Below are 13,280 nucleotides of genomic sequence, written 5' to 3'. Positions count from 1 at the left end.
CGTAAACTTAAATACTGGATGCAAACGGCTGGCATCTGCCTAAATAAAGACTATGAGCTTTTGGAACAGGTTCAGAAAACAGCAGTTAGACTGACTACCGGAATCGCGAAGCTCTAGTATGATGCTAAACTGGCTAAACTATACCTATTCCCGTTGTCATAGCGAAGAACTGGATGTGACTTGATTACAGCCATCAAATTACTTAGTGATAAATTTACACCTGAAATACCCTCATCTTTCTGTTTTCGAAAAAGGAGGATTTACGAGGACACTCCGAAAAAATTCACAAGCCAAGGACAAGTTACTTTTCAGCTGACTATCGACTTTCCCATCGAATCATTAACGAGTGGAAATCATTACCTCAACACGTGATTGAAACTCCGTCCGTTGACTCTTTCAAAAGAAAATGGGACCAACTGAAAGACGATCATTGCCAGGACTAACACAGGCCATATAGTCTCCTGCCCTTACCAAACTGAAACTGTAGCGCTTAGTATCAACGTTTGAGGTTTGAGGATTGAAAACTGTTGGAGAATTCGAGGTCATTGATTGTGAGGGTTTTTCAATCTTGTGATGACAAGTAGTTCAAATAGACGGGATAATACCAAACTGCAAAATGAAAGACACCAGCTCATAATTCAGGAGTTACTTCGTGATGACGACAATAAGTACTGCGCAGATTGTGACGCAAAAGGTTAGTCTTATAGTATATCTAAACAAGTTAGGGCCACGTTGGGCTTCCTGGAATATTGGCATTTTCCTGTGCATAAGATGTGCAGGGATACATCGCAATCTGGGTGTTCATATATCCAAGGTTAAGTCAGTTAACCTTGATACATGGACTCCTATGCAGTTGGCTGTAAGGGAAAGTTTAACAGTAATCATTCACTTCAGGTTATGAGGGAAATGGGTAATAGCAGAGCACGAGCTGTATATGAAGCAAATTTGCCCGATAATTTTAGAAGGCCACAGACAGATTCTGCGTTAGAGACGTTCATTCGAGCAAAGTACGAACAGAAACGGTACATAGCGCAAGAATATACTCCAAGTAAACCCGACGTAGAATCATTGATGAAAGTAGGTCCAAATCATCATACTATTTTTGTAAGTGTTGCTCTGTCCCAGAAACTACCCCAATAAAAAAGTATCATTGTCTGTTGCTTACTTTTAGATGTTAAGGGACTCTTGTTCATGTCTAGTTGGTTTTTCATCCCATTTTTTTGTAAACGCATTTTCTCATTGGCTAGAGATTACCTGTTAGAGTTTCCCAGCTTGTATTGTTCAGCAGTTCGTTCGCTCGACACAATATTTTTAGTTTTACGAAAACTTTGAAATAGTGGCATATATAAATTTCGATAAGATGTGATGTAAGTGTAACAATCCAATTAATTACACCATATTACAACAGCTTAAGAAATTATGAAAGCCAAATTAAAAGAGTATATCTGATGAAGTTAGAAAAAAAATATAAAACAAATGAACTGAAGTGGGAAAGGAAACGAAATGATCAAAGCACCTATCACTGCTACCACTTTTAGAGGATATCACTCCTTACCAATAACTACTAAACAGGTTGCCTCGGATTAGGCTTAGGAGGGTAGGATTAAACTATACTGCCGAGCCAATCAGAAGCTTTCGCGGGTTTTCAAGGTCACGGCGCTAATTTCGTTTCAAAATGCTTACGTACGACCGTTTTACAGCGGATTTTAACGAAGACGTTATAATTGAGCGTCTACAAGAGAAAGAATTATTGAGAAGTTCATATACTTGTGACTGTGGTAGTGAAATGACCATTGTACAGTGTGCAACCTGCCGTGATGATGTTATCTTTCAATGTTCTTCATGTTGGAAGAGAAAGTCAGCTCGAGCAGGAACTTTCTTCGCTCGATCGAAATTAAGGTTAAGGCAGATTATGATCCTTGTTGCCAATTGGATAATAAAAGCCCACAGGTGCCTAAGTAGACTGGGCTACGCGCATGAGGTTGTCGTACACAAGCGTCATTTTGTAGACCCTACAACTCGGGTCCACACTAATAACATTGAAGGTATGTGGTCGAGGCTCAAAGCATTTTTGAGACCTTATTATGGTTCCAGAGGTCGACTACTATGGAGCCACATGGATGAGTTCCTGTATCGGATGCATTATGATTTTAAAACTTCTGAACCAATATCTAACCTTGATAAGTTTTTAAGTCATGTAAAAGAACAATATCCCCTCTAATTTTTGAGTTTTGTATAATATATTTTTACTGTATACTAACTGTCTTCTGATTGGCTAATATTTCTCAAGGTCATTTAAGATTCGTTCAAAGGTCGGCAGTATAGTTTAATCCTACTGTATTTACCATTTGGTTTAGAATGTCACTCACTACTCGCGTAAATAAATATAAAGCAAGTTACTGTTCAGTGGATTTTTCATTTAGTTTACTGATAAAAGCCTGTGTGGACCATAATTTTTTTGTATGTCCGGTTCGTTAAGTAATCCATATGGTTGGATTTGGACATCTGTCAACAAATGCTAGTAATACCGGGGTACCTTAGCTGAGGTAGATGAAATGGAGTTCCAAACTACAACCAGATGTCTGAGAACAAGACTTTTCGGTTTCTTAGCCGCCGCTCTATAAGGACGTTTCCTAAGTAGCTCTAATAATAATAACCTTTTTGATTACTGAAAATGTATGGCAACCACTGCATATTCTAGTTATCTGAAGGAAACTATTTCCTCACCCACTGTTAATTTGATAACACTAATCTATCCTCAGACCTTAAGTTTGGGGCCCTCTAATCAACCTGCGTGGTACGATTTTAAGTAACGTGTTCCAGCCAATAAGGTTCGATGGGGTTGTCATGAAATATAATCCCAACCACCACGTCGGAGCAGTTGTGGTCGGCATTAGTATGCCAATCACCAATCGAAAGTTGGTCCAAAAAGCGTACGTGTTGATCCATCACAACCATATTTTTGTCTCAGAATGTCTTTTTTCGTTGAGCTGATGTCACATTCACAAATATAATGACATTCTCCAAGTTTGTCGTATCATGTTCTTACCAACCCACTCTTGTCAAAATAATTTGTGGCTGTGTAAATACTCTGTAGGAGAGTAACGCGACAGCGAAGCTTTCCTGATCAAAACACCTGTGTCCTCATCTTGCTTTGTTCTGATTGTTGTTTTTATGTACTGTACCAAAATTATCAGTCAGTCATAATTAGCGTAAGCGTTGGCGCAAATGTGGGCTGGTCCAAGTTGTCATAACACATTAGTACGACGAGATGAAATCAGGATAATGGACTAAAAAAGCTACACCCTGTGTTAATAAAAACATAATGTGTGTTCTTTCTAGTACTGCACGATATTAATTACATCATAATCAGCCAACAGTTCCTATTGTTTTTGAATATTAACAGGTAGACTTGATTCCAACTGGACTCAGATCACTAGTCTAATTTTTTTACCCTTCTTGTGTGGACCACTAAAAAGACCAACTTGCCTTTTTTTTCCCCTGCACTATTTACGAACAACCTTTATAAAACATTTATCAAATACTCATGTTTTTATAGTAACTACTGTCCATACCCATGTGTAGTAGTTTTATCGTAAAAGACTTGCAGTGTAAACATGCTTTTTTTAAAGTGTTCAGATGTCACACTGAGTTGTTGGAATGTAATTGACCCTCATCAAGATACTTAAGATTAGTGGAAATAGCGTCCATGATCAACACTCATTGGGATAAGCTCTCCACGATTCTATGTAGCGAATGTCTGGTGATGTAATATATTTTTCAACGGATGTTTTAGATATTACCATAAAATCTCGATTACGAGGACAGAATAAAAAATTCTCAGAATATATCTAGTATGAAAAGGGTGGGCATTACAACACCTTTATCTTTACTTGAATTTCACTGATTTAGAGGAGTATTCAGGATATTTTGTCGATAAATATATTTTATATAGAGCTTATAAAATTTCCTTCCCGTTGTTAACGTGAGCTTACATCAGTTACATTTTTGATTTTTCGGTTAGGAATTGCAACGTCTTGAATTGTCTCAAAAAAAGAAATCGCCTACTGTGAGCTTGGGTGCTCATTTACAACATTCTACCGGCATAATGCATCGTCCAACTAAGGAACTACCAGTAACAGTAAGCTGATTATTTTATTATAGAACTACCGCTAAAATAAGAGTTCTTTCACTGAGCTGCTTTGTGTGGTAAATGTTTTTGGTCTCGTGTTGTACCAAATGTTCTGTGTTATGGATAAAATGTTTTGTTTAATTTTCGTGGCGTCTGGCAAATATAACTTTACCCATTTCATAGGCTTATTCTGTTTTTCATTAATGTTGGCTCTGTTATAATTATTCTGTGTGTTAGTCCTTGAGTATACTAATTATTTTATCCTATTGGTTCAAATGTCTCTTTAATATTCTTACTGACTTGCCCTTATTTTTTGTCATGGTTTTTCTCCTTTCAAGTCATCTGAAACAAATAATATTAATAGGACAAACAACGATTTCGACCTTTTGGGGCTTGACAATGCTTCTGGTCCCGAAAATAAAAATAATCTATTTGATCATGGTGGTCCTAGTCAAGCAACTTTTGGAAGTCAACAAAAGCAGTCAACTGTTGGACAACAGCCAGTCAGCTCACTAGTAGATACGACCAAACATATACAAAAACCTAAAGTAAGTGTTTTGTATAAATGTCATTGTTTTATTAGGAAAAGCAAAATGCAGCTAGATAAATAATCACTGTTTGTACGCCATATTACGCATGTTTACAATTTTTTATGCAGGATACTGCATCTAGTTTGACATCTGATCTTCTGGGTTTGGACTTTGGATGCACTAACTTGGTCGGTGAAAGGGCTACAAATGCAGCTAATGATGGACAATTATCTTCAGGATCCACGTCAAAGATAACCAAGGATTCAATCTTGGCTTTGTATCAGCAAAGCGCATCACAGCCAAGTAGTTTGGGTCCCGCATTATATCCCGGAACTATGGGACAGTTCTCAACTTCTAACTTCCCAGGAAATCAATACTTTGTATGTAATCCTCCACTTGATAACTCTATTCATAACAAAAATATAAACAATTCGGGTAAGTTTTAATTATTGCACAAATCGATGTACAAAAGCGATTTTCAAATTTAAAAGTTGATTCTGTTGAATAAGGACTATTTCTACCAATCATATTCATTATTATATTCCTTGTTTAACATTATTTTTAGTGCTTTTAGTTCATAAAATATCTACTTAGGAATTAATTCTTCACTCTTTTAATCACATTTTCTAACCAAGTTCCTTTCATTATTGTTTAGTTTAGTTAGGTAAAACAATAATATATGGATGTTATCTCTATATTCTCACTAGGTATAATTTCCGTCTTTAGTGTCATCCAGTAAAGTGATTGCACGATTCTAGATAGATTATATGTGAAGCTTAGTGTGATCTGATTAAGCTTGTGTTGTATCATGACAAATGAGTTATTAAGTTACACTTATTCTAAATTTTTGTGGTAGTTTAGTCGTAGTGATTTTCCCTTTTGAATTAGGGTTAATCGTTTATCCGTCTCTTAAATAGTTATCACTAATCACTACTGCATTTTGTTACTATGTTAAGTTTCTAGGTGCGTATACCTCCAATATTTCTATAATTGTTTGACTTAAAAGATATAATTACGTTATTTAAGGCGCTTTTTATAAGTTATATGAATATATGCTCCTAGCTCATGTAATTTCAGTTTGTCTCATTTCATTAATAATCGATCAGTTATCAATTACTGTTCATAATTATCTATTTAAAAGTGGGTGTGATAAGTTTGTAAACATTTTAGGCATCAGTCTTATAGTTACTCTTAAGAAACTTGTGGACAGAATATATTTGCATTGTTATAAAGTTTTTGGTATACTCTTAAAAGGCTTAGTAGAATAAAGATGAATTTGTTTAAACCATTCTTTTCATACTTTTGTCATTGGAATTAAGTAGTTTAGTGTACAGTCAAAACATGTGGTTAAATATCTGATTGATCAAGCGGCTATTATTTCATTTTATTCATAAGGCCCAAGTTATTCATGTATTTTGCTTACTGGTAATTTATTACTTCAAGTCCAAAAATCTAATTGTCACTTGTCTAAACACCTTGGAGATTATGATAAAAAATTTCAGAGTTAAATTAATCTTCTGGTAGATATTCAGTTCGTTATGAGATTATTGATTGATTAATGATGCTGAATGTTTGTGACACATCAGGTTTTATTACTTTAAAATTCACATGATTTTTTAGATGGAATTATGTCATTATATGAAAAGTATGAATGTTGTTCGTTTGAGAACTATTTCCTTTAATTAGATATTGGATGACGAGATTTGTTGGGACGTCTTGAGCAGGGAAAATAGTTTTGTTGATATGGCTTATACTTTTAATGAACAAAGGTAATTAATTATGCAGGGTTGTACATAATGGGTCACCAACTATGAAGTTATGTAGTAGATAAAGAAGGTTTAGAAGGGCCTCAGAGTGTCTAGAAGACAATATAACACTAAAACAAAGGGTTATTAGTCATTATTCTAAACTATTTTGAATAGTACAAAGCTTCTCAGGATGTGGGTGGTGTTCACTCTCCCAGAAAACACCTTTTTCAGTTTATCGATTCGCATTTAAACTTTTATACACTGAATATCCTAGTTCCCTTAATGACTTTAGCTTTTCCTTCTTGACTATTTGTCTATTAATATATTACTGTTTTACTCTTACAAAGGTTGCTTATAAGCTATAAATGTTTTAAATTAGTAGTTTTTTCATTATGTGATAAATAATATGTTACTTTATAGATGGTTTACTCTATTACGTACTAAGTAAATTGTGTTTTCGTAATTGTAGACACAATTTATCCTACTCCATAAATAATTGTATTTTGGAAGACTTATATTTCTCAAATGAGAGTTCATCCTATAAATCACTTTTAACACAACTGTTGTGTGGTTCATTTTTCCTTATTACGAGAATATTAATCCCAAGCCTGCAAATATTTGTAAAAAGAAACAAGTGGTTCCTTCAAATTACTACGTGGTATTGATCCAGACTATCAGGTCAAGGTCTACACGATTGTCTTAACTAATTGTTGAAGACTTTGAGTGATGCGGCTTAGAATCATTTGTAATAGCATATGATCATTCACACTTGGCCTTCCCTTAGATTTTAGGTTTCTTGATCATATATTTCTGTTCCACAATTCCATATTTTATTTCGGAATCATATCTTCCATGTTCAACCTCTTATTCCCTGTAATGCTGTTACCATTTATGCTACTCTGGAATCTTTCTATGGGCTGTGTTACTACTTGAACCAATTCACATATGTTCCAACTTCTACGTTGCTTATGACTGACTGACCTACATGGTACAAAGTATGAGGAATCGCGATCAGGTATACAGTTTAATATCAAAAATTTATAGTTCTTTGTACTGGTAAAAGAAAACTCTTGGTGCAATTATAATAAGTAGAAGATTGCTAGCTTCTTACTTAATTAAAAGTGGCCACTTATGATATTACTTAATTTGTTTATTACATTTTTATTTTATCTTGTAAAGAAATCACAAACAATTATTTATATGTTTCTGTACGAACATGAAGTAACAGAGTAGAAAATTTCTAAAATTTACTCTCACGCAAATGTGAAACCCAGCTATAAGTAATTGATTATTGCTATAGGCAGTGGTATTACTTATTATTTGTAAATAGAAGGAAATGTGCGAATGAGACTTGAAGACGACATTATAGTAGACTAATGCCATGTCTTGGTTTTGTCCCCCCTTGTCTTCTTCCAAACTAGTTCTGCACTACCAAATATCTCGACGTAGTTGGTAGTTAGGCATACGCAGCATATGTCTTAACCACCTCAATTAATGAGGATTTACGATGTTATCGGTCAGTTTGCCTATCTTAACCGAGTACCATATGCAACATGGCTCACTCAGTCGTCCCACGAAACGTGAGCAATACTTCGAAGACACTCGTGACCAAAGGACTTCAGCATACGTATATGTTCTACTTTCAAGGACCATGTTACACAGTCATAAATTATAACAGAGTGAACTACTGTGTAGTATACACTCCTTTTGGTTGGCAGACAGACATCTCGTACACCCCACAAGCGAAGAAAGTTAACAAACGCTAGTCGAGCTTTCTGAATCGATGTCGAGATTTCGTCAGACATAACCCATCAAGGCAGATGAGACCCAGAATAAGTGAAGTGGTCAATAAATTCAACTAATTCACTCCCTAAAGTCACTTCGGGCGTTGACTCAGATCAGTCTTAAAGTGACATTTTGAGTTTAGAGAGCGAGAAACACTCCGACTATCCTTAGGTCACTGCTCAAAGGGGTCAGGAGACTGCATTTTGTCAGTGTCTTCACCAAATAAAACTAGCATCTACGTAAATTGTAATTCAGCTACTTTTGGTGAAAAAACTATTCTTCCTCATATGTAACAGGCTTAATCATATGCAAAAATAAAGTTTTTCACGAAGCATGAAAAGTTGACTAGTATGCATCCAATTCCATTTTTGTTTATTTTCGGTAACTATGGAGACTATGATGTTTAGCTTATTTTCTTGATCTTAATATAATTAATCGGTTGGTAGGTTATTTCTCCTTTTTTTCTCGTTTGTGCATCTATAAGTCATGTATGTATTTGTTGTTGATTTCTCCACTTATGATAATATGAGTAAATGAGAACTCTTATGGTCTTTTTAAGGTAATGGAAAAATGAAAGAGTCACATTTTCCTCCCAACCAGTTTTTATCACACGGTTTGGGCATAAATCCAGCTGGAACTAATAATTTGAATGGATCATCTCAATTCATTGTGAGTAAATTATGCATTGTAAGCTTTTTCATCATAGTTTTAATTTTTTGAAGGGATCCAGTTAACGTTTCATGTAATTATGTTATGTTCCCAAGTACATTCATGGTTTAGTTTAGTGTTGATAATTTTAAATTGAACTATTTGTATATTTTTATACTAAGGATAACTGAAAATGTAACCGCGTATATAATTGTTTGCGTTGTTGGTTTTCTTGGTACTTAGGTTTAAAATAGTTTATATTTATTCAAAACTCCAAACATGAAAAATACATCAAATATTGTTTTAGGTATTCTAGTGTAGTAGAGTGTACTGTTCGCCCTACAAACTTACCACTAATCCTTCGACATTTTGAGTAGTCATTGAGTAGACATTTAAAAGTAAAGTTCATGAGCTTCAGTATTTTTAACAGACATACTCTTCTTGATAGGGCGCTGTACCTGTAAAATATTGAGTTGGCAACTCCTCATTTAAATTGCTTTATATCTTGTACAAACTTTCAATTAATGAAGTGTAAAAGTTATCTTTCGGTATCAGCTTGTTGTAAACTTCGTGAGAAAGTTCAACTTCAAACCTATAGGTATCATCAGCATATTTCATGGCACAGATGTACGTTGGCTCAAGCTGCCTTGAAAGATTAGCAAGACCGAACGAAAATAGCGAAACAGATTGAAAAAATTTAGTGGTAGTAGTAGTGATAAAAGGAAAACTCAACCTTGTGAATATGGCTTGAAAAAACAGAGTGGAAGGGTATGTGTGAAAGAATACTGAAATCCAAGATTGATAAGGAGATAAAGAGTGAATGGAGCTGCATCATTGTGAATGATTCTGTGCTCTGTCACCCAGTATCTCTAACAATTACTTATAATAATCTCTAGGACCCTAACCGAATAGTTTGTATCTACCAACATCTAATCTTCTGTCAGTAACTTCATGAACTAATGCCACGTCTTCGTTTGATCCTTAAACTCTATATGTCCGTAATTGATTTTATGTACGTCGCTCAGCCTTGTACAACAATAATAACTCATTTTAAAAACAACAATTTAATATAATGCTACTAAGTTTGTAACCATATATTCAGAAATAAATCCCAATTATGTGTCCTACTACTCGGTCGATGATCTATGGTTCAAACTTGCAAGATGATTGTTGAATGCCTACCATTTTAATCACTAAGCAACTGTCGTTTATAACAATACTGTTCATGTCCTGAGACTTCCCCATGTAACACATTAGACTTGTGGCTTTTCATATTGTGATTAATTGTTTTTCTCTTTCCGTTTTGAATTTCCAAGCCTCCGTCGCCTAATTTCGCTGTCTGGCCTGAAAATAATACCTCCTCATGCTCATCTATTGCAGCACAACCGAATCAAAACGTTGTTTGTCCAAATCAGTCGTTTGCTTTCAGTAATACCTTAAACTCCAGTCCTAGTAATCCATGCACGAACACATTATCTCAGCTATGGAACATGAATATGAACCAAACATTACCAAATCAAACGTTTGGGAATTTCGTTTCTCACTCAACAAATAACAACATAGCACCAAATAAAGAAATGTATTTATCTCAGGTAACGTATAATGTGTCTATGGTTTTTTGATGTTTGAACACAGTATAGTTTTCACCATAAACTGAAGAGCCATGAAAAAATATAATGCAGTAGAAAGCTATTTTGTCGTTGTTCAGAACTCATCAACGACGCAAACTGGTGAGTTCACTAAGGATCGAACTCATTGCCTTTAGGTTTTAACAATAGCTGTAGACCAGTAATCAAATTTCCAACTTCATTTATTTTACAATACAGGTATTGTTCTTATCGTGAATCTTTAAAGTCTCTCTTCCTATTCCTCACTGGTGTATATCAACAACAAATTACAAAGTATAACGACAATGCTGTGTAGTGCTTGACTGTCCTCGTCAATGGTCAACTACATAAATTCAGTTAGTAGTAAAAAAGGCTTTTAAGTTGTATACATACTATTAAAGCTTTGTATTTTCCTTAGCCATATGTATGTTTCTCACCAAAGTTTAAATTGTCTATTTGTTTTACCTCAATGTGCTTCAAATAAAATTTCTCAGTATTGTTAGTAAATTCATTCCACTGCTAGCCACTATCCATCTCTGCTTACCAATATTGTTAGTAGTTTCAAAAGTTTGTAGTTGACTTTTGATCCGTGACGTGATATGCGACCTTCCACTTATTAATATTTGTCATTTTTCGGACTACAAAGATCACAAAGGGTCACTGATTCCCCCTCTAACTTTGTCTCGCTCCATATGTTAGAAACCTTTGTTTTTTTAGCGAAAATTCTTAACGCTAGGTTCCTGCGCTTACTTTGCTAACTAAAATTGGATTTCTACCAATCTTAAAAGTTCATTGACAATACATGATATCAGAAGGGGTTTTGTGGAGATTTCTTAGTAATTTATAGAGTTGAGATCATGAGTCAATTGAAGCTAGACCACCATGGAAAACCTGGAAGCACTGGACGGCCGTTTCGTCCTATCATGGGACTCCTCAGCAGTGCGCATCCACGAACCCACTCTCTCGGGATTCGAACCCAGGACCTACCAGTTTCGAGCCGAAGCCCTTAACCGATAGACCACTGAGCTGGCATCCAACGGTGTTAATGTCTAACTTCAACTGATTCACGAAATTGAGCAACCATTCACCAATGTCATCAGTGAGTTACTATCTCACAACAGACCTGGTTGAACTCCACCGGTTACTGCTTCTCACTAGAACTCCAGGAAATACCTCAAGGAGTCAGTCACTAGTGAGCACATGATCATTATCAGAAGGGGTTTTGTGGAGATTTTAGTAACTTATAGAGTTGAGATCATGAGTCAATTGAAGCTAGACCACCATGGAAAACCTGGAAGCACTGGACGGCCGTTTCGTCCTATTATGGGACTCCTCAGCAGTGCACATCCACGAACCACGAAGCAGTAACCGGTGGAGTTCAACCAGGTCTGTTGTGAGATAGTAACTCACTGATGACATTGGTGAATGGTTGCTCAATTTCGTGAATCAGTTGAAGTTAGACATTAACACCGTTGGATGCCAGCTCAGTGGTCTATCGGTTAAGGGCTTCGGCTCGAAACTGGTAGGTCCTGGGTTCGAATCCCGCGAGAGTGGGTTCGTGGATGCGCACTGCTGAGGAGTCCCATAATAGGACGAAACGGCCGTCCAGTGCTTCCAGGTTTTCCATGGTGGTCTAGCTTCAATTGACTCATGATCTCAACTCTATAAATACATGATATATTTATTCGTTTCAATTTCAGGTTAAAAGTCAGTTAACTTCATTATATCTTGGCAAAAGTCCACTGAATCCATAAAAATTGTCAGCTAACTGTCCGATTGTTTGGAAGAATTTAACTGTCGTCAAATGTGCATATCTTATAGAAAATACAAACAAATTATCATGTCACCTCATACATTTCATTGTTCTCATAGATCAACTGTGATATATTTAAAAGTGAATAATCAAATATTTGACATTATAATTCATGTTCAATTTTCTACCATATAAATTTAAATCTTTTGTCTTATCGGGACAGCATTTTAATTCCAGTAGTCCGTTTTAAATGTATGTAAAAATGTTTGTATTTGTAGCTTCTTTTCTTTCCACTTACCTACAATCCAATAAATACTGTTTCTTCTAGTAAACTAATACAAATCGATTGTTTTTGTTTGTCTTGCTTAAATAGTGACTTACATTGATATATAAAAAATATATATATATACAATCTTTTGACCTTGATTCCCTCGTAACCAATATAAACAACTCGATGATTTGGAAGATACTTTTTTCATCTACCTTATGTTCTTATTACACACACACTCTTTTTCTGTTCACTTTAATTACACAATAGGTTTTGTTGTGATGACCCATTTTATAGGTAAAGCTTAATCTATTCTCCTTATTTCCCTACACAATGTTTTAATTAATTACTATTTGTCAATTGGATTATTTTAAATAAGTTTTTGTTTTCAAAAAAATTCTTAAAAATATTTTCTTTTATCATATAAAGGTTTTGTTTATTCATTTGTTTGAAAAGAATGGATATGGAATCGATAGAAATTTAAATAATCTTGTGCACAGAATATAAAGTAGTTGATAAATTACAAATAATTTCATCTTCGTCCACAGAAAACATTTTCATTTTCTTACAAGAGTTTATTCGAGCACTTCTTGTATTATCGTTGAGTTAATCTGTGTAAAGCTTTAGTAAAAATGATACATGATTAACAAATTATTATAGTCATTTCGAAAAGAAAGCAGAACAGACATTGACCAGTAGTGAAAAATGCGACAAATGAGTAACAGTCGCGCGGAGATTATAGTAATTTTTACCTAGTACTCAAACGAAATCAGGCGACACACAAGTGGAACAGAGTTTACCTGCATAAT

At 35.0% G+C, this 13,280-nt stretch overlaps 1 protein-coding gene and 3 non-coding genes across 4 annotated transcripts; 2 read left to right on the top strand and 2 right to left on the bottom strand.

Moving 5' to 3' along the window:
* Positions 1-547: 547 nt before the first annotated feature.
* On the top strand, positions 548-6,344 carry Smp_142850 (putative smap1; the record flags this gene model as incomplete). Its single annotated transcript, XM_018790137.1, has 7 exons — positions 548-694; positions 726-859; positions 895-1,077; positions 4,025-4,141; positions 4,471-4,680; positions 4,791-5,097; positions 6,283-6,344. The coding sequence occupies exons 1-7, from the start codon at positions 574-576 to the stop codon at positions 6,342-6,344; spliced, it is 1,134 nt and encodes a 377-aa protein (XP_018655510.1). The 5' UTR covers positions 548-573.
* A 5,061-nt stretch (positions 6,345-11,405) lies between these two features.
* Positions 11,406-11,477, bottom strand: Smp_tRNA_01125_Pseudo_CGA.1.1. The gene has a single exon. It is a non-coding gene (tRNA).
* Positions 11,478-11,931: 454 nt separating this feature from the next.
* Positions 11,932-12,003, bottom strand: Smp_tRNA_01931_Pseudo_CGA.1.1. The gene has a single exon. It is a non-coding gene (tRNA).
* Smp_tRNA_01172_Pseudo_CGA.1.1 lies at positions 11,933-12,004 on the top strand. Its single transcript has one exon. It is a non-coding gene (tRNA).
* Positions 12,005-13,280: the final 1,276 nt, after the last annotated feature.

The sequence above is a fragment of the Schistosoma mansoni genome, chromosome W, assembly GCF_000237925.1.
Source record: "Schistosoma mansoni strain Puerto Rico chromosome W, complete genome".
Taxonomy (NCBI): domain Eukaryota; kingdom Metazoa; phylum Platyhelminthes; class Trematoda; order Strigeidida; family Schistosomatidae; genus Schistosoma; species Schistosoma mansoni.
Note: the sequence above shows the minus strand (reverse complement) of the source record. Positions and strands in the feature narration are given on the sequence as shown.